Below are 21803 nucleotides of genomic sequence, written 5' to 3' on the forward strand. Positions count from 1 at the left end.
TTTCTTTTTTAAATTATGTATTCACATAATTTATTTACCTTTGCTTCAAATATTTGCGTGCCCCTTCCAAAGTCCATTTTGGTGGAATACGATTCCATGATCACCCAAATAATTATTATTCACCTGTAAGTCTTAACAGAAAGTACCAGTGGGTTACTTGACTGTGAGGGGACATTATAGTTGAGTCTCGTTCTGTCCTTGTTTAAAAATTATTTTTCTCTCCTTCATTTCTTGCTCCTTCCAGATCATGCCAAAAAAATCCTAGAATGTAACAATTATTTCAAATGTCTAAAGATCGGATTGGACTGTGTTGTACCCCTCATGCAACGCATTCATGGTCATTTGAGTGAGGTGCTGGAGAATGATCAGTGTCTGTGGAATTGTATCCCAGCAATAAGTCAACATCTTCAGAAAAATTGGTTTGAATGTTTCAACAAAAAAGAAAATATATTCAATTCCCCAACCCACATCCCAAAAAATGGTGAATACATCACCTAAGACATGAAGGCCCCATATTCTATTGCTAATCAGCGATCTCCATCTGAACAGTGAAGTTTCTGCAACTGCTGTAAACACTAAGACCTAATAGAAAAGTCATACAGGGTTCCAACTCCAGATTGTTAGTTAGTGATCCCTTCTTCAAAATTACATGTGTCTGCCTCAAAGTACATGTATCTGTACAGAGTAAAACATGTTAAAAGTGAACTTCATGATGGATTTCTCAGCTGATATCTTGTTTTGGCTCTTGGAGGATGGCTTTTTGTGTGCGATGTAGGCGATTTGCCAGTATACCTGGCAACTATACCTCAATTTGGGCTGTTGATACCAGATACTACAAGTTTTTGTTGGTACCTGAGCTTGTAAATTATCTTAACAGCTAACAAAGCAGCAATTTGGAATAGATCCTAAAATTTGTTTGTCCTAGTCATCTGTATATAAGTCATGTGGGCCAAAATCTTGTGCCCAGCTTTTCCTCTGTAGGATATGGGGAGAGCATTGTGGTATGGGGGTAAAGGGCATGGGGAGAGTCTTGGCGTTGAGATATAGGATTAGCCATGATATTGAATGGTGGAGCAGGCTCAAACGGGCTAGATGTCCCACTTCTGCTCCTATCTCTATGTTTCCATGCCTCATTCTAGTGATATCCTCCCAGGGTTGTTGAGCAAAGAAAATAAAAGCAAAATACTGCAGATGCTGGAAATCTGAAATAAAAACAAAGTACTGTAAAAACTGAGCAGGTCTGACAGAATCTGTAGAGAGAGAAACAAGAGTTAATGCGTAGAACCTTGTTGAGGCATCAGTGGTCTCATCTGACATCAAAAAACCCGTCATGTCTGATTTGGGGTAAGCATGCTGAACTACCAGCCAATCTGGCAGTGGCTAGGTTTCTGGCAGGCCTTCTCCTGGAATCAAGACCCCTGGAGCAGAAATCTCAGCTACTGAGAGCTTTCAGAGGCCAGGATGGCACAGGGAACCAGTGACTGCTGCACGAATAACACCTATCAGTCCCAGGATAGCAAACCTACACAGGCCACAGGCCCGTAATGTGGGGGTGGCAGTAGGGATGGTCCGTTGCAAGGTTGATAGTCTCTCAGCAGAGACTCCCACCATGTCCCAATGCTGACACCCTTGATCAGACACTGAGCGCCTTTGATCAAGGTGCCCCCCCCCGCCCCCAATCCTGGATAAACTTGGTTTACTGTTATGATGCTGTGCACATCACATGGTGACAGGCCCAACGCAGCTGTGTTAATACCAGCAGCGGTGGGATGGGATGCTTAAGGAGCCATCAATTGACCACCTAAAGGCCTCAATAGGTGATGGGTAGGGAAGATCGTCCTTGGGCCTTCTTGCCCAGAGCTTAATTCTGGTGGAGGCAGGAGAACAGTAATGTTGCAGTACACACCATTCAGTCTAATGACATGCCCTCTCCACCTAAACTCAACACCAGCAATTGCTGAAGTATCTGCTCAACATTTCAAGTCACATATGACTCTTTTTAATATACTGAAGGAGGGTAGAAATGTGATAGGCTATATGGCATCAAAAAGGAGGGGGAGATAGAATAAAAGAGACTGTCTAGAATGGGCATAGGGTGGAAGAGATTAAATGACAAAGACATGGAACAAAAGATAAAGGGAGTGGTAATGGTTGTAGTAAGGGGACAAAGCATTTTTCCGGAGTGAATATGCCAATACAATGAAATCTCAGTGCAAAATCAAAAACATGAATAGCAAGGTTCAAACTGGCACGTGGCAAACAAAAAGAATCAAAATGGGGGACGGAGTTCATGATCTGAAAAAGTTGTAAAGTGCTGAATCATGTGTTGAGCTTCACTGGAACACTGTAGCAGCAGGGTGAGAACAGAGATGTGAGCATGAGAGCAAGGTGGTGATTTAAGATTACAAATAACTGGAAGTTTGGAGTCATGTTTGTAAATTGAGTGGAGGTGATCTGCAAAGTGATTTTGGGTTGTGAGGTGAGACCCATGCAGACATGGGGAGAATGTGCAAACTCCACATGGCTCGGGATTGAACCCGGGTCCTCGGTGCCGTGAGGCAGCAGTGCTAACCACTGCACCACCCTGCTGCCCCAGAATGGAGTCCTTACAGGAGTTAGGGTATGTAAAAATGAGTATTAGTAGACAGTCTATACCCAGAAATGGAGAGAGTAAAGTTGCGGAAGGGGAATGTCAGAAGTGAACTGTAAATATGTGGAAATCTGAAGCAAAGTTGGTTATTTCAGTTCCAGGCATGAGCAGAAAGTTGCAATGATACATTGATGACTGTATTGGAAAAATAATTGGGGAGGAGGCACCCCGAGTTGGACTGGGATGAGGAATGCTCCACATCCCTAAAAGAAAAAGGTGTAACCAAAATCCATGCAGGTACACCCAGCAATACCATTTTTATTCAGAGGAAGGGAGACTAGTTGAAAGAGAAACTGTTCAAAGAGCAAACGAGTTCAGCCACGCAGAAGAAATAATGGTGAATGGGGACTGCTACAAGAAAGAAGCAGAGACCCTCTGACATTTTGTTAAGGGTTGGCGGACATCTATAGTGAAGAGGAGACAATTGGGTCTGGGAAACTGAAAGTTGTTGAAACAGCAAGGGGTGTCAGAAGATTCACAGGTGTAGGTGGGAAGATGTAGGTTGAAAATTGAAGCATCACTTGGGATGCCAGTATTTACACCATTTTCATGGTGTAAATAATGAGAAGTGGAACTCTTTAAATTACTATTAAGTTGTGTGTGCAGGAAGTCCAGAAGTATGTTCTTCAGTGAGGGGAAGCAAGCCTTGTGTTTGCTTGCAAAATAAGAAAATAAAAATCTGGATGTTGCCAGTTTTATCATTTGACGCAATCACATAATAAATACTTGTGGAGGGGTTGCCAAACTGTGGGCTGTGACCCCCAGTGGGGTGGTGTGATGAGTAATTGGGATCATGAGCTTCAAGGCAGCATTGGAGGCTATGGAGTGGAGACTCTGATTTGACAGTCTGGCATCAGCTTTAAGGCCCTTCTAAATATGCGCAATTTTGTTGCGTATGGCTATAGCCTATTCCAATGAACTTTGGCACCTGTTCACTGACCTCAACCGAGCGTGAAAAATGGTAGGCTTCTTTGTTTTTGTGCCTGTTTCCTTGTTGTTGAGCACTCTCTCCATTCAACAATACTCCTTCTTCTCCTCCCCCCCCCCCCCCCCCCCCCCCCCAAAAAAAACCCGTCATGGCTCCAGGGTCAGGATCGAACCCGGGTCCTCGGCGCTGTGTGTGTGAAACATTTATTTTTTTTTTTTTTTTTTTTATTTTTTTAAAAATAAATTTAGAGTACCCAATTAATTTTTTCCTATTAAGGGGCAATTTAGCGTGGCCAATCCACCTACTCTGCACATCTTTTGGGTTGTGGGGGCGAAACCCACGCAAACACGGGGAGAATGTGCAAAACTCCACACAGACAGTGACCCAGAGCCGGGATCGAACCTGGGACCTCGGCGCCGTGAGGCAACAGGGCTAACCCACTGCGCCACCGTGCTGCCCTGTGTGAAACATTTATAACGGGGTCACAGCAGAAAGAAATTTGGGAAGCACTGACCTATTGACTTGAAAGGGATGACTTGATTGTATTTAAAAATGTGGTTGACTTAAATAGTTTGTGGCTTTTATTGGAATTTGTATATTAAGCATTCCATTTATCTAATTTTCTATTCCTAGTTTTACTGGCGAAGACGTACCCTGATGGCCCGTCCAATGATAAAGGAAGCATGCATTGGATCTCTTCTACTGGAAAATCCGTATTATATCCTTTGTGCATTTTTATAAATTTTGCTGGCACGCTAATTGTTGCAGTGCCGCACTAAGTATTTTCAGAAACTTAGAATTGCAATAGTTTGGAAAAGTTTGAGATTAATAAACTACAATTTCTAAAACAACAATGGAAAGTATAGCTTTTACTTTTAAAAGAAAAATGATACGGCAATTTCTGGATGTCTTTTTTTAATCGAGAGTAGTGTACTTTTTAGAAGAGAGAATTTAACATGATTTTCAAACATATTTTCAGAGGTGAATGTTGTCTACTTTATTTGAAAAAATCTGCCTTGACTAAGGTCCTGATCCTGAAATAGTGAAAATAGGACTTAACATAAAAGGAGAGTTCTTTTTCCTCCCGGTTTCTTCACCTTGCTCAATCCTGAGCTAAACATAGTGCAATTGTGCTTATAAATGGGTTTCAACATGTGTGCTTAAAATATTGTTCATTGAATAATATAAAGAAAAATGCTAACTTACCACCACCGCCGACGATGACGTATGGTTTGTGTGTTGTGATGGATTCACCCTGATTTTTAAATATTATTTCTTTCTAGAATTTGTTTCCCTTTTGTTCACTTACTTTTCTTCTTGTATGAATCTTTCCCAGACATGCAAATGTGCAAGTCTTTGCTTCCTGGTCATTGCCAATTCAGTATTTGGCCACCTGACAGGAGGAATGCAAGAGGCTTCAGTTATGGCTTCCCTCTGCTGAGTGCTTCCTTGCACCAATGTGATTGAAATTGGTGTCTCCAAGGAATGAATCCATTTTGTATGATGGCACCCAAGTGATTACACGTGCTCTGGGGTAGCCTGAACTCTTAACCTATTTAAGTTTTTTGAGTATGCCGCATAGTCATTGTAAAACTCCTGAATGCTAAACTTATTTGAAACCTTGAAAATAATTGACCAAACACTCTGGGTTATCTAAATAACATTCAGTTCCAGCACATTTCATTCTGTTTTTCAGTGTAGAGTGGGAGCCACAATGTTCCATAGAATATTTGATCATCTGTGTCTATACTTTCCAGTAACCTTCAATCTGTTTATATTGGCATGAGAATTGGGTGAAGCTGGCAGGTGCATTTTCAAAAATATAATGAACAAGCTAATTTATGTATAGTAAGTGTTAGCTACAAAACAATGCAAAATGTCAAGAACAACAGAACCCCCTCACCCCACCACTCCAACCAAAACCCCAATAACTCAAAGAAGCTCTCCTCCTCTGCCCCCCCTCCCCCCTACACACTCGCACCACCACTTACTTCCCCTTAGCAGCCGACGGTAATCAACTCTTTTAAAATGTAGAATTAACTAATCCCATCTCTTGTAGAGTCCCTTCATCACTGTCCTTTAAATGGCAAACTTGACCTTCTCCAAATAAAGGAGCTTCAAGTCCCCCAAGCCGCACAGGGCAGAGAAGCTGACCTCCATCCCAACAGGACGTGCCTGTGAGCAATCTGAGGCGAAGGCTAAAACATCTGCCCCCGCTCCAGTCTGCAGCCCTAGCAAGTCCGAACCCCCCAAATATGGCCCCCAGGAGACTGGGCTCCAAATCCACATGCAGGATTACTGACATGGTGCTGAAAAACAACATCTAAATTTTCTCCAATTTGGGCAGGACCAGAACACATGTACATGATTGGCTGGACCCCTCTCCCACACCCTCGCATGTGTCCTCTACCCCCTTAAACAGGTGGTTCATCTTCGATCTAGTCGGGTGTGCCCTGTGCACCCCCTTTAACTATATTAACCCCAGCCTTGCACATGAGGTTGAAGCATTGCCCTCCGCAGCACCTCACACCACAACCCCTCCTCCAGTGCGACCCCTAGCCTCTCCTCCCACTTGGTCTTAACCTCCTCCAGAGACACCACATCCTCCTCCAAAACCTCTCATAAATCACTGACGTGACCCCCCCCGCCAAACCCTATCACCCCCTCCAACAACGAGGAAGACGGTGTCACCGGAAACATTGAGAAAACCTTTTTTTGCAAAATCTCTTGCCTGCAAGTACCAAAAGGCACCCTCCTGTGGTGTCCCAAACTTCTCCACCAACTCCTCAAAACGTGCAAACCACCCTTCAAAAAACTAAATTCTTCATTTCCATCACCCCCCCAACCCAATCTTGAGGCACCTGCACCCCCAAGTCCTGAAGTGAGTAGTCGCCACACAAAATAGCAATCCCCCAAGGTAGCTCCTGCCCAACCCCTCGAGAAGAAACCAAAAAACATGCGCCATTTTCCAAATTCAGTTAATATCCTGCACCCCTTTGTCTCCCTTCCACCTGCGCTTATATGAGATGATTTTGCTCCTTACCACCGCCGTCGACGCCTCCCAAGCCACTGAAGATGAGACCTCCCCATTCTAATTGAACCCCACATAATCATCAATCATTCTTACCATCCTTGCACTAAAACTCAGATCCGCCAGCAGCCCCATATCCCACCTCCTCGCTGGCCTCTATGCAGGCCCCTTCTCAAGGACCACATCCACCAAATGCGGAGCATGATCCGAAATAACAATCGCCGAATAATCTGCTTTCCTCACCCCTGACAAGGAACGCCCTCTCCATAATAAAGAAAGCCAATCCTTGAGAACGCATAGTGCACTGGCTTAAAAAAAGGAATACTCTACCCGTGGATGTAAGAATTGGCACAGGTCCACTCCCCCCATCTCCTTCATAAAGGTTGCCAACACCTTCACCCTCTCCGTAGGGGTCAACGAGCATGATTTAGACCGATCTATCTTCGGATGCAACACTATTTTTAAATCTCCACCTAAAATTAATTGATACATGTCCAGACTTGGTATGGCAGCCAATATCCTCTTCTTAAATCCTACACCATCCCAATTCGGGGCATACATACTAACCAACATCACCAATCCCCCCCTCCAACACACCAGTTACTACAACGTACCTGTCCCTCTGATTCGCCACCGCCTTCTCCATCTGAAACCTAACTGTCTTTCCCACCAGTATTGCTACTCTCCAGGCCCTGTTGTCAAAGGCCGTGTGGAACACCTGACTTGCCCAATCCTTCCGAAGCCTAACCTGGTCCTTCACCCTCAGGTGGGACCTGAGCACCAGGTCGACTCTCAAATGTGACAAAACTCTAGCATGCTTCTCTGGGACCCCCCCAAACCACCGCACGTTCCACGTTGCCATTCAGACTGGGGGGGTCTCTTGCCATTCCCTCTTCTATCTGTCATGGTCTCCCCCCCCCCCCCCCCCCCCCCCCACCCCCACCACCACACATACCTGGTACAATGACCCCCCCCCCCCCAAATAACCAGCCCTACTAAACAACCAAACATGATCAGCCCCAATCAAAAAGGGGAAATATCCCAACGTCCCCAAACCACCACTTGTCAACCACAATATATGAAAACAAAAGTCCAAAACTCAGTTCCGTCCCAATCCTTCAGCTCTCACAAACGCCTCCTCCACTATCTCAAAGTAATAGTCCTTGAGGTTGTGTAACTCTCAACGCGCTGGGTAGACCTCCCTGAACCGCACATTACTCTTGTAAAGCACTACCTTCGCCCTGTTGAAGGCTGCCTGTCATCTTGCCAACTCCACTGTGGAGTCCTGGAATATACAAATACAACCACCCCCCACACACACACACAAAAGGCAGCCCCACATTCCGCAGATTCTGCCGTCGTGTCCTGTTCTCCAGATCCTCCACCTTGGCTACCAGCCTTTATTACTCTCCTCCACTGTCCCCATCAAGACGGGCTGGGCGCTGTGCCGCTACAATGCCTCCTTCACCCCCTTCAACACCTCTCCTGGCTCTCACACTGTCATCGGCGCCTTTCCGAGAACCTCCTTTATCGGGGCCAACGTATTATCCACCAACTGTTTGAGCTTCCCCATCATCTTTCCATGCCGCTCAAAATGCTTGGCAAACTGCTGCTCAAACCCACTGCCATCACCTCGGTCAGCGTGTCCACCATTATGGGAGCAGCTTCACCCAGCAAGCTTGCTCCTGCCATCTTTCCTCCCACAGAGCTCCACACCGAACTCAAGCTCTCAGGCTGACCAACACGTGTCCCTTTTCATCCCCTATTCTTCCTTTTGGCTTTTCAACATCATCTAATTACCACCGCTCTTCTGAAGACCAATCGTAGAAAATCCTCCCCCTCCAAAATCTGAGTGAAAAAATGCCAAAAAACTCAAAACCTCTAGTAGGAGCCACCCAACGTGCTACCTCCATCTACATGTCACCACTGGATATCTGTGTTAGCTATTTTTGATGATCCTAGTAGCTACTCCATTGCCAAGAGTCGGAAGGAATAATTTTTCCACTGGCTAGGATTTGAATCCTTGTCAAATTCTTCCGCGTATCCTCTAAGTCTGAGTTCTTGATAAAAGAAGGAATCCAGGTGGTCAAATTAGAGGTAGGCCATTTTCTCCATCGTGCGGCAAAGAGTTCCACAGATTCCCCATCCTCGAGCTGAAGAAATTCCTCCTCATCTCAGTTTTAAAGGATTGTCACTTCAGTCTGAGGCTGTGCCCTCGGGTTCTAGTTTTTCCTACTAGTGGAAACATCCTCTCCACATCCACTCTATCTAAGCCTCTCTGTGTACTGTAGTTTAAATAAGATCCCCCTTCATCCTTCACTGGGGCTGGTTTAGCACACAGGGCTAAATCGCTGGCTTTTAAAGCAGACCAAGGCAGGCCAGCAGCACGGTTCAATTCCCGTACCAGCCTCCCCGAACAGGCGCCGGAATGTGGCGACTAGGGGCTTTTCACAGTCATTTAATTTGACGCCTACTTGTGACAATAAGCGATTTTCATTTCATTTTTCATTTCCTTCTAAACTCCAATGCGCACAGACCCAGAGTCCTCAACCACTCCTCATATGACCAGCTCTTCATTCCAGGGATCATTCTTCTGAACCTCCTTCTGGACCCTTTCCAAGGCCAGCAGATTATTATTCAAGTTTTTTTTTCAACTTTCCAACCTCTGTGTGGATCATAGAGCCTCTGAGAAGAAGGTCCCCCAGCACTGGGAAACCACGGAGAGGCTGCTTCAATGTTCTTGGTGATCTCCCCATGTAATCTGTTCCGACACTGGTAAAATGGGGGTTTGGTGTAGAATGGCCATTAACAGGCCAATCAATTGGATTAATTGCCTGCCCAGCTCTGGTTGGCAGGTGGCAGACTACTGCTGCTGTTCCCACCTCCTGAGTATCCCAGGGGAAAGGGAAATGGCTTCCCTCGCCATCATTTTACCAGCCCTTCTGCCTCCCAGCAATTAGTACTGTTGTTTCCCTTCCTAATTGCTTGCAGTACTTGTATGTTAACTTTCTTCGATTTATGTACAAGAAAACATTCCACAGTCTCTTTTTCCACCAAAATTAATAACTTGAAACTTCTCCAAGTTTTATTTCATCTGCCATGTTCTCACCCAACTTGCCCATAGTACACTGTGGCCTCTTTGGTCCTCCTCGTTGCTTATGTCCCAACCTAACTTTATGATCAGCAAACCTGGGATTGGTTACATTCAATCCCCTCATCTAAGTCATTAGTATATATTGCATGTGTTTATTGTATATATTATATTTTAAACATTTCTTTAAATCTGTTCTCCCTCTGTATCTGTTTTTAAAGTACATTGTGAAATTAACTATTTTCCATGACAGTATTTTTACATGGCTATAGAAAACCTAAAGACCAAATGTAAGTGTTACTTGTTCTCTTATGCCGAATATCCCCCTCAAAGGAGATTGATATTTTGCTTTCTCTGTTCAATTGTTCATAATTCCAAGGAATGCTGGATTATTTACATAATACGTATAGTTCTGAATCAGACATTTAATCTTTGTTCAGACATCTCACACCTCAATTCTTTAACCCTCTTTAATTGCTTCTGAGGAATTGCACTATAGTATTTTGACTTGATACAGTCAGGATTGTGTCCAATGTAACCTTTAACGCCTGCCTTGTGTAAATACTCAAGACCTGAAGGATAATTTCTCACCCACTTAATTTTGAGAAAATTCACCCATCTCCCAGTTTCACATGTTGGGTTGTAGGAGATAAACCGGCACAGCAAATCTGCTTTCTGATTATAGTTATCTTGAGAATTGCTTAAATTGTTTCTTCACGGCTCTTAATCAATATAGTTGCCCAGTGAGATCATTAGCCTTAAGTGATGCAAAAGGCTGGGCTAAATTCCGATAAAAGTTATTTTAAAATTTAAAAAAGTTTCTTTGATATCTAACATGCTCAGTCTGTTTGGTCTTGACATTTTTGTGGGATTTAGACTACAATATGTAAAGGAAGATGTACATTAACAGATTGCTCAGATTTAACAATTTTGAGGAAATGGAAGTTGTATACAAGTACTCCTGAGAAATCAACCTCCAGGTTGCCTTTGGTCTTTTTTGCTGTCTGACTGTTTCTTTTTGCAAACATGTACATCATCTTAGAACATCAGGCTCATGAAGGTGCATATCAATTTATACAGTGATCATTATTTCTAGCACAGTTGTGAAGGGCTTTTACTGTTGCCAGGAAGAGTGCATCGAAACAAAACTGTCCTGAGTAGGATGCACTAATTGGACGTTTCAACCAAGTTCATTGAACTTTACACTTGACTAATCTGATTAGATAGGGTGCTTGTCTTCAGTGAGGATGTGCTTGACCATCTCAGCATAGGTGAGCCCCATTTGCTTTCTTCTCCCTGAGAACATCAAACTTGGGAGATATTATTGACTTGAGGGACCAGTATGATCCAACTTCACCATTAATAAATCAGGATATCTTTGATCCACCCTCTTCCTCTCAACTCCTCATAAATGTTGAGTGCCAGCCAACTACAGTTGACTTTGATTCCCTAGGTAGGTCTAATGCATGTGATGGGGGCAATGATTGGTTGAACTTTTATCAACAAAAAAATTATTTCCACTAGCCATTCACTTCTTATGATTTGATTGGTCTTATTTTTTATAATTCTGAAAAATAATGGGTCTTGTGCAGAGGGAGGAAGGCCTTTGCATTTCTTTCTGTGCAATTTTCCTCCCAGCCATAAATTCAATGTTTCAGGAGGGAGACCAAAACCTGGACCATATTTCTAGCAGCTTTGGCCTGGCAGCAGCATTTGCAATGCATCAACAATGGCTTCCATCTTCCTAAGTTCATAATGCTGTGTTACTGAATGGTGACTCATCAAAATTAGATAATTAATCAGATAGGTTGTTTGTGATTCTAAAAATGATAGCATCCTCGGGACTATCTCCTGAGGCCCTATTGGAATTGTCATTGGTGTTTTACAGTTAGGAATTTTCAGGAAAGTTGTTTAATGTAAATCAAGCAAGTTGAGTCACTATTCAGACACTGGGTCTTCATTCAACCAGAAGTAATAAATCAAATGGGGCAGGTATGTTGGCAGCTAGATGAAGTATATCAGCATTTCCCAGAATCAATGAAGATTGGGTGAGTCCTGCATTGGAAACATAGAAAATAAGATCAGGAGTAGGCATTGGGAACATCCTTCCTGCATCTAGGCTGTCTAGTCCTGTTAGAAGTTTATAAGTCTGAGATTCACCCCCCCCTCTTTCCCATTCTTCTAAACTCCAGCGAATATAATCCTAACCAACTCAATCACTCGTATGTCAGTCCCACCATCCCTGGAATCAGTCTGGTAAACCTTTGCTGCACTCCCTCCATAGCAAGAACATCCTTCCTCCAATAAGGAGACCAAAAGGTAGGTTCTTTACTCAGAGTAGTAAGGGCGTGGAATGCCCTGTCTGCAACAGTAGTGGACTCGCCAACATTAAGGGCATTTAAATGGTCATTGGATAAACATATGGATGCTAAGGGAATAGTGTAGATGGGCTTTAGAGGAGTTTCACAGGTCGGCGCAACATCTTGGGCCGAAGGGCCTGTACTGCGCTGTAATGTTCTATGTTCTAAAACTGCACACAATATTCCAAGTGTGATCTCCATCAGCCCTGCATAGTTGCAGCAAACCATCCCTGCTTCTGCACTTGAATCCTCTTGCTTGGAAGGCCAACATACTATTTGCTGTCTTTACCACCTGCTGCACCTACATGCTTGCTTTCAGCAACTCATGTACAAGGACACCTACATCTCTTTGCACATTCCCCTCTCTCAAACTATAGCCATTCAGACAATCTGCTTTCCTGTTTTTGCTACCAAAGTGGATAACCTCTCATTTATCCACATTATACTGCATCTGCCGAGCATTTGCCCAGTCACTCAACTTGTCCAAATCACACTGAAACATCTCTGCATCCTTCTCACATCTCACCCTCTGACCCAGCTTTGTGTCATCTGCAAATTTGGAGATATTACATTTAGTCATTGTGCCAGGCATGCTATCAATCAAAAGAATAAAGACTGTCCATGTCCTTCTATCTTAATTTCAAACAAATTCGAAGGCTGTGTGCAAAAGCACTTCAACTCAACCAATTTTTTTCATTCATTGTAGGCAGCGCTGGCTCTGCCAGCATTTATTGTCCATCCATAATTGCCCTTGAGAAGATTGTGATATGCTGCTTGAACTGCTGCAATCCACGTGGTACAAGTACACTAACAGTGTTGTTAGGGAGGGAGTTCCAGGACTTTTACCCAGTGACCGTGAAGGGACATCAATATATTTTCAAGTCAGGATAGTGAGTGACCAGGGCAGCACGGTGGCCTAGTGGTTAGCACAACCGCCTCACGGCGCTGAGGTCCCAGGTTCGATCCCGGCTCTGGGTCACTGTCTGTGTGGAGTTTGCACATTCTCCCCGTGTCTGCGTGGGTTTTGCCCCCACAACCCAAAAATGTGCAGAGTAGGTGGATTGGCCACGCTAAATTGCCCCTTAATTGGAAAAAATAATTGGGTAATCTAAATTTAAAAAAAAATTTTTTTTTAAAAAGGATAGTGAGTGACTTAGAACATAGAACAGTACAGCACAGAACAGGCCCTTCGGCCCTCGATGTTGTGCCGAGCAATGATCACCCTACTTTAACCCGTATACCCAACAATCCCCCCATTAACCTTACACTACGGGCAATTTAGCATGGCCAATCCACCTAACCCGCCCATCTTTGGACTGTGGGAGGAAACCGGAGCACCCGGAGGAAACCCACGCACACACGGGGAGGACGTGCAGACTCCGCACAGACAGTGACCCAAAGCGGAATCGAACCTGGGACCCTGGAGCTGTGAAGCATTGATGCTAACCACCATGCTACCGTGAGGCCCCACGACTTGGCAGGGAACATCCAGAGATGGTGGTATTCCCAAATATCTGCTGCCCTTGTCATTCTTGATGGCAGTGGTCGTGGTTTGGAAGGTGCTGTCTAAGGAGCTTTGGTGAGTTCCTGCAATGTATCTTGTAAATGGTACACACTGCTGCCCCTGTGTATCGGTGGTGGAGGGAGGGGATGTTTGTGGATGAGGTGACAATGAAGTGGTTGCTTTGTCCTGGATGGCATCAAGCTTTGTGAGTGTTGTTGGAGCTGTGCTCATCTAGGCAAGTGGGTGTATTCCATCAAACTTCATACTTGTGACTTTCAGATGATTTGACAGTCTTTTATTTCAGGATTCCTAGTGTCAGCCAAGGATTTGAATTAACTTTTTTTTTGAAAGAGGGTCTTTGTAAATTGAATCAAGTCCACAAAGATATATATTTTGAAACGCTACAATCTCGGAACTGTTCTCCTAAATTTTTTGAAACAAATCAATTTATAAATTGAAAAGCAGTTTTTATTCCCCAGAATAGAAAATGGCTGATTTCACCTTGTATTCCATGCTTAATGTGTTATAGTGCATTTAATATAGTAAGCGTGAAGAAAAGCAAGCAACAGTAACTATCTTTGCCTTTAGATAATTTTCAAGGGAAGCCCTCAAGTAGTAGTCTGAAAATGTACAATGACTTTTGTAATCTGATTGTCATACAAGACAAGTGGTTCTGCTTACCTTGGTGAGAGAAACCTGAAGTAATCAGCAGCTTGTATTTGTACACCTGTTTAATGTGGTAAAATGTCCCAAGACTCGTGTATAATCAGGTAAAAATTGAAGCAAAAAAAAAGAGACACGAGGACAGGTGACCAAAAGCTTGGTTTTCAAAAACCACTCCAATGAAGAGAGAGGCAGAGCTGTGGAGGAGTTTGGAAAGGAATTCCAGGTAATCACCAGTTGAGGAGTGACAAGATGACATGGTGGCACAATGGTTAGCACCGCTGCCTCGTAGTGTCAGAGACCCGGGTTCAACTCCAGCCTTGGGTGACTGTCTATTTGGAGTTTGCACTTCTCCCTGTGTCTCCGTGGGTTTCCTCCGGTTTAGGTAGAGTTATGGGATTGGGCGATGGAGTGGGCCTAGATGGAATACTCTTTCAGAGGGACAATGCAGACTCGATGGGCGAAATGGCCTCCTGTTCCATGGACTTAAATTACAAAGTGAAAATAATAGGAACGAACCAAAGAATGCAGGAGTCTGATGGACCTGCATGTTACTCATGGGGCCAAATCTTGCTGGAAAAATAATGAAGTATTAATGACAAACTCTAATGCACAAATTATACAGTAACTTGTGGACATGAAGGGATACGACGTGGGTTGAAAAGAACTTGCTGGTTGGTTAATTTAGCTTCTACTGAATGGCATCTTCTCCTGAGCCTCCCTGTTTTTTGTTTTGAAAAATGTTTTTATTCAAATTTTAACAATTAAACATATCGCACCAACATTTACAAAATGAAACAATATCCAGGCCTACCCCCAGCAGTTGGCAGGCACCAGCTCCTCAAAATGCAAGCCCAACATCCCAAATATGGCCCCCAAGTGTCTGGGCTCTTAAGTGTACAGTTGCTGACATGGTGCTGAAGAATGATCCCCACAACTTCTCCAACTTCAGACAGGACCAGAACATGTGTATGCAAGTGGCTGGGCCCCTCCCACACCACTCTCAAATATTCTCCACCCCCTCAAATGAGTGGCTCATTCTCGACTTCTTCAGGTGCGCTGTGTGTGCTACCTTTAGCTGTATCAACCCCAGCCTCGCACTTGAGGTCGAGTCTTTCACCCTCCGCAGCACTTCACACCACAGTCTCTCCTCTGGTGCCATCCCCAACCCCTCTTCCCACTTAGCCGTAACCCCTTGCAGAGACGCCCGATCCTCCTCCAAAATCCTCCCATAAATCGCCGAAATGACCCCCCCCCACTCCAACCTAATCATCGACAATACCCCCTCCAGTAACGAGGAGGGCAGTGCTGCCAGAAAGGTTGGTCACACCGTATTCAGAAAATCCCATACATGTACCTGAAACCCTCACCTCACACACCCCAGACTTCACCTCCAAACCCTCCACACTCACAAATCGTCCTTCTAGGAACAGTTCCTTTATTTCCTCTGCTCCTCTCATCTCTGAAATCTCTCATCCATCCTCCCAGGCTCAAACCCATGGTTCCCCCGAATCGGCATCAACCTCGACCCCACCCCAACTTAAAATTCTGCTGAAACTGCCATCATATTTTCAATGTGGCCATTACCACCGGACTCCCTGTATACCTCCCCTGGGCAAACTGAAACGGCTCCATTGCCGTCGTCTGCAACCCCAACCCCTTACAAAAACCTGCCTTCACCTTCACCCATAAAGTCTTTGTCCTCTTACTCCAACCCACACCTTCTCAGCGTTCGCCGTCCAGTAATAGTATAACAGGTCTGGAAGGGCCAAGCCCCCTAATTGTCGCCCTCTCTGGAGCACCATACTCCTAATCCTTGCTACCTGGCCACACCAATGACAAAATCAGCGCCTCCACCCCGATTTTAAAAAAAATAGTTTTTGGCAAAACAATCGGCAAGCACAGAAACAAAAATAAAAACCATGGCAAAATGTTCATCATAACTGCCTGCACCCGGCATGCCAACAATGGGGGCAGGCTGCCCCTGTTATGCTTAAGAACTCACTGGATTGCAAATTAATTCCCATTAAACTCAACTGTGGAAAGTTGGGCCTGGTACTTAATGCAAGCCCCTTTGAATTGCACAATAGCAAATGTCATGCCAATCAACTTCTCTGGCCCAGAAAAGGAAGTATTTAAGTTACAGTATTTAGTCTCATTCTTGCATGGAGTAGATTCTTTTTAGAACTTTTATAAATGTTCTGCTTTTTCCATTGTATCCTTTCTCCCTCAATTCAATCTTTCTTTCCCTCCTTATTTCTTCTTCTTTACCAAATTTGACTCTAATTCGTCCTTCTTCTTGTCGTTCCTTTGTGACTTTTCAATTCTTTAATCTCATTGATTTAGGAGACGGACTTTGGTGTTGTAGTTGATGGGGTCCCTGATGCACTGCTGCCGTCGCCATACCATTATCAGCTCGAGCTTCCAAAAAGTTGCGCTGTAAAGGTGCAGGAAAATGTCTAATCAATGGCATATCATAGAATCCCTCCTTCAGAAGGAGTCTGAGTCTGAACCGCCCAGGAAAGCGCACCCTACTTAAGCCCACGCCTCCACCCTATCCCCATAATCCAGTAACCCCACCTAACCTTTTGAGCACGAAGAGGGAGGAAATCGGAGCACCCAGAGGAAACCCAAGCAGACACAGAGAGAAAGTGCAAACTCCACGCAGTGCAAGATTTGGCCAATATGTTGATCATAATAGTAGAGTAGAATGGAGCTGTAAAAGAAGGTTTTTGCTCAAATCTTCAAGATTAGAGTTGGAAAAGAAGATGAGCCAAATGTTTTTTTTCTCTCTTTTGGAGATCTGTATGCCATCAGAATAGAAGATTTGTGGTAAATAAGTTGGGCAAGACAATTTCAGCAAGAGATTAGAAGCAGTGATTTCTAGCGGGCAGAAAAATAGGAATTAGTGTGTTTTTATAGGTTGCATTTGGTTGTTTTTATAGTAGATTTACAGAAGTTGTAAAGTAAAATATAGTTAGCGGGGCTGCTTCAAATAGAACAAGTACCCAGGTGCAAGTTTTTTTTAAATGAGACCGAAAAATGTCAGGCGTGGTTAAGATGTAATATCAGATCTGATGTGAGGAAATAGCTAAATTAATATCCGTTACATCACTGGCATAATAGGATTTTAAAAGTGAAAACAATAGCTTGATCAAGAAAAACCCTTGAGATTTCTTGAAAACCTGACACATTTGCACCAGATGAGATGGAAAATGGCCTTTATCAAAGTCACAAAAACTTTCCCTTTCATCTGTGTGGTCTGTTCGTCACACTGTCTTTCAGTAATTCTTTCCTCCATGTAATTGGGCGGGACTCCACTCACCTTGTGGTTATGTGGTCATAACCAGGGTATCACCTGCAATGATTCCTCTTCCTGCTCTTGCAATCATCTTTTAAAAAAAAAAAAAAATTGTTGGCATTTTCAATTTTACACACATTTGCATTCTATGTTTAACATGTCCATTACGTGCGGTTCTTACTTGAAAGTGGTGTCTAGCATGGCTGGTGGGAACTTGTGGTTTCCGCAGATGGGAGCCACAGGGGACACCTCGGTCAGATCGAAATGCTGCTTCATTTGATTCCACGTCCTTAGTGTGGCTACCACCACTGGGCAGGATATGTATTTCATCAGGGGGAATGGGAGTGCACCCATTCCGTATTGGGTTCGTGCACCCATCCCCTCCCTCTTTCTACCATGGGTGTCCAGTGGTAGTATTGCAGGTTTGCGTGCACGCACACGCACTGTTTTGGAAAACGGCCTTTGGGGTGAAGATCGGTATTGATCTGAACAGGAAGAGGAACCTTGGCAGTACTTTCATTTTGATCGTCGGCACCCTCCCCACCAGGGCGAGTGGGAGAACGTCCCACCTTTTGCAGGTCCTTTTTGACTTCCTCCACCAGGCTGGTCCCACCTTTTGCAGGTCCTTTTTGACTTCCTCCACCAGGCTGGCCAGATTCCACTTGTGGATTCGTGTCCGCTTCCTAGCTATCTCGATCCCCAGGTAGCGGAATTTGTTTTTGGCTAGTTTGAATGGGAGTCCAGCTCTGTCCCTCCCCTGTTTGGGTTCACCGGGAATACTTGTCTCTTGCCCGCCCAGGTTAAGTTTGTAATCCGAGAAGATTCCAAACTCTTTCAGGATCTGCATGATTGCTCTCAGTCCTTCCTGCGGGTTTGAGACGTAGAGGAGCAGGTCTTCTGCGTAGAGTGAGACTCTGCTCTCTGCCTCCCCTTTGGATGCCCTTCTAGCTTTTTGCATCCTGCAGGGGGCAATTGCGAGGGGTTCATTTGCTCGGGCAAACAGGAGAGGGGACAGTGGGCATCCCTGCCTTGTGCCTCTGCAGCTCCAAGTATTCCGAGCTGGTGGTGTTGGTTTGAACACTCGCCTTGGGGCATTGTACAGGAGTTTCACCCAGGAGGTAAATCCTGCTCTTAACCCAAACAGCTCGAGGAGGTTTCTCCATTCGATCTTCCAATTATCTCTGGTGCCTCCAATGGTCCTATCTTGGACCCTCTACTATTTCTCATCTACATCCACTTCCAGCTCCCTCAACTGTATTCCCACTAACTTACTGACCACCCACCTTCCCCCTCCTGGCTCCAATGTTAGCCAAATGTTCAACTCTTTGTCAGGTGTTGTCTCTCTCTCATTTAAACCAATCCTTGATCTTACCACCCATCACCAGCCTCCCTTTTGTCCAGAATCCCTGAATGTGTTGTCACCTCCAAATCCTTGCACAACTTTCCTAGAACTCCATGTTTAAATTCCTCCAGTTGGATTTATGCCTGTGTCCCTGTACAGAAATCGCTCTTATCAAAGACCTAAATGACCTGCTTATGTTACCGTGAAAAAGTTAAAGTATCCCTTCTCAGGTTGCCTTTGGCATGATTGATCCTACCATCCTCCTCCACCAGTCACAGTCTTGCAGGTTGGCATTACGTTCACCTGGTTCTATTCTAATCTATTTAATTGTAGCCAGAATATATCTCTTGCTGCATCTGCAGCATTACCTCTGGTGTTCTCCAAGGATGAATCATGGATCTCTCTCTCTTTTCCCCCCCCCCCCTCTCTGCTACAACCTGTCTCTTGGCGACACTACCGAAAAGCACAGTTCACGTACGCTGACAATTCAGTCAGTTTTCAGTCCCCGCTCCAAACTCTGTTAACTAGCTACCGATTCCATCCCTCTTCTTGGCAACTGTCGAAGATTGAAGCAGACTGCTCGTAATCTTAGTGTCATATTTGATCCCTTGAACTACATAATTGCGCTATCAATTGTTGCTAATTGGGCAGCACAGTAGCACAAGTGGCTAGCAATGTGGCTTCACAGCGCCAGGGTTTCAGGTTCGATTCCCCACTAGGTCACTGTCTGTGCGGAGTTTGCATGTTCTCCCTGTGTCTGCGTGGGTTTCCTCCGAGTGCTCCGGTTTCCTCCAGCAGTCCAAAGACGTACAGGTTAGGTGAATTGGCCATGATAAATTGCCCTTAATGACCAAAAAGGTTAGGAGGGGTAATTGGGTTACGGGGATAGGGTGGAAGTGAGGGCTTAAGTGGGTCGGTGCAGACTCGATGGGCCAAATGACCTCCTCCTACAATGTATGTTCTATCACCAAGGCCACTTGTATCGACCTTTGTAATGCCCCTGCCTCTGCTAATCTGCTGGTGAAATCCTCATTCATATCTTTACTACCTCGAGATTGAATAGTCTTCCATGTTCTCCTCTCCATGCATCTCTTCATACACTTTGGCTTTTGTCCTATCCCCACCAAGACCCATTCACATATCAACTCTGTGCTGGCTGACATACATTGAATCCTGGTTAAACAATATCTTGATTTTAAAATTCTCATCCTTGTTTTCAAAATTCCTTCTTGGCCTTGCCCTCCCTATCTCTGCAACTTCCCCCAATTCCATAACCATCTTGAGATATCTGCGCTCTGACCCTAGGCTCTTGTGCATCTCCAATTTAAATTGCTTCACCATAGTTGCCTCAGCCCTAAGCTCTCTAATTCCTTCTCTCCAACTCACCATCTCCTTTTCCTTCTTTACGGCATCCCTTAAAAACCAATCCTTTGACAAAGATTTTCATCAACTGATGTAATATCTTTTGTGACTGTCATATTTTGTGAATAATGGACATTTTATTACATTACAGGCACGATATATATTTCTGTAATACATGCTGCCCGTTGGCAACATTATTTATAACCACATCAGTTTAATACGTACACTGATGGAACCCCGCTCCATCTCACCACCACTTCTCTTGACTGCTATCATTTCTAAATTGTCAGACTGCTTATTTTATATTCATCAATAAATCACCACAAATTTCCTCCCAAATAAACATTGGAAAGACCAAAGCATTTGTCTTCAGTCTCCACCATAATCTCTGTTACCGAGCCAGTGACTTCATCCGAGGCTGAATGGTCTCAGGATTTTCCCCTCCGCAGCATTGGCCAATTCTGTCCTTTCCTCAGCTCATCTGCTGAAACCCTCGCCCTCACCATGCTTTTGTTACTGAAACCTCGAGGTAATCAAAAATACTGCTGCCAGTATCCTAACGTGCAGAAAGTCCTTCACTCATAAACCTGGTGCTCACTGACTACATTGGCTACCAGTCTCTCTCTCTCTCTCTTCCTTTTGAGATTGCTTAAAACCTACCTCTTGTCTATCCTCCTCTTTTCTTGCGTGGTTTGATATCAAATTTTGTTTGATAATGCTCCTGGGTTGTGTCTAGGGATGTTTCATTACATTAAAGGCACTATTTAAATGTAGTGTACCATGTGACATTTGTTAGGGGACATTAGAGGGATAAATGAGGCGATGTATTAAGGTCAGAGTTGAAAATGCTTAGGAAATTAGTGAGCGAAACAAGATTATGATTTAAAAAAATTGTTTTGGTCCTGCAGGATGTTATGAGCACCAACGTAGTGCAGCCCTGATTAGTAAAATAATGTTTATTGCAATAGAAATTGCTAAAATGAACAAAGGACTGTTTGGTTAACCGTTATCTCAATCTGTTTAATTTTAGACATACTGATTGTGAAATTCCCACATAAAATCCTTCAATATGATTTCAGTGATGCAGGAGAGATGTTCTGCCAACAATGCTCGGTATTACATTTAAAAATTAATGATTAGTTAAGCTTGCAAATACATCATGGGACACAACAGCAGTTTGGTTCCTTGAAAATTGGAGACTGGATGAAACTTGGGTCCATATTTCAGAATCTTACAACCAGTAGTGTGGAAACTAAATGATCATGTGATATAACACCTTGTCCTTGAAGCACTTTGGGATGTTCACTTTTTTAAAAAAGCATTAAATAAATAAAGTACTTTTGACCCTTCCAAGATTTTATTTTAATAAACTACTTTTGAAGGAGTTTTTAAAAAATAGATTTTTGTCCTAGATTTACTCAGGCCGGCATTAAATTATGTTTTTATTCCATACGCCTGAAAATTAACTATTCTGTTCCCTTTGTTAAAGGAAAATTTCAGGATAGTAAGAAACAATTACTTGCAGACCTGTTGCTAATCACCTTTTATAAAGAAAACAAAGATAAAGATAT

At 43.9% G+C, this 21803-nt stretch overlaps 1 protein-coding gene and 1 long non-coding RNA gene across 6 annotated transcripts in view; one reads left to right on the forward strand and one right to left on the reverse strand.

The window, feature by feature from the left end:
* Positions 1–21803, forward strand: part of abhd18 (abhydrolase domain containing 18) — a 116739-nt gene that overhangs the window by 46747 nt on the left and 48189 nt on the right. For all 5 annotated transcript variants that reach the window (XM_038792419.1, XM_038792418.1, XM_038792417.1 and 2 more), the window contains 2 exons: positions 4212–4296; positions 9963–9990. In XM_038792419.1, the coding sequence (XP_038648347.1) occupies positions 4212–4296; positions 9963–9990 (113 nt within the window). The remainder of the gene's footprint in view (positions 1–4211; positions 4297–9962; positions 9991–21803) is intronic.
* Positions 15531–21803, reverse strand: part of LOC119963380 — a 58453-nt gene continuing 52180 nt past the window's right edge. Inside the window, exons 2-3 of the long non-coding RNA XR_005460085.1 lie at positions 17553–17619; positions 15531–16664 (exon numbers count right to left, since the gene is read on the reverse strand). This is a non-coding gene — a long non-coding RNA (uncharacterized LOC119963380). The remainder of the gene's footprint in view (positions 16665–17552; positions 17620–21803) is intronic.

The sequence above is a fragment of the Scyliorhinus canicula genome, chromosome 3 (genome assembly GCF_902713615.1).
Source record: "Scyliorhinus canicula chromosome 3, sScyCan1.1, whole genome shotgun sequence".
Classification (NCBI taxonomy): domain Eukaryota; kingdom Metazoa; phylum Chordata; class Chondrichthyes; order Carcharhiniformes; family Scyliorhinidae; genus Scyliorhinus; species Scyliorhinus canicula.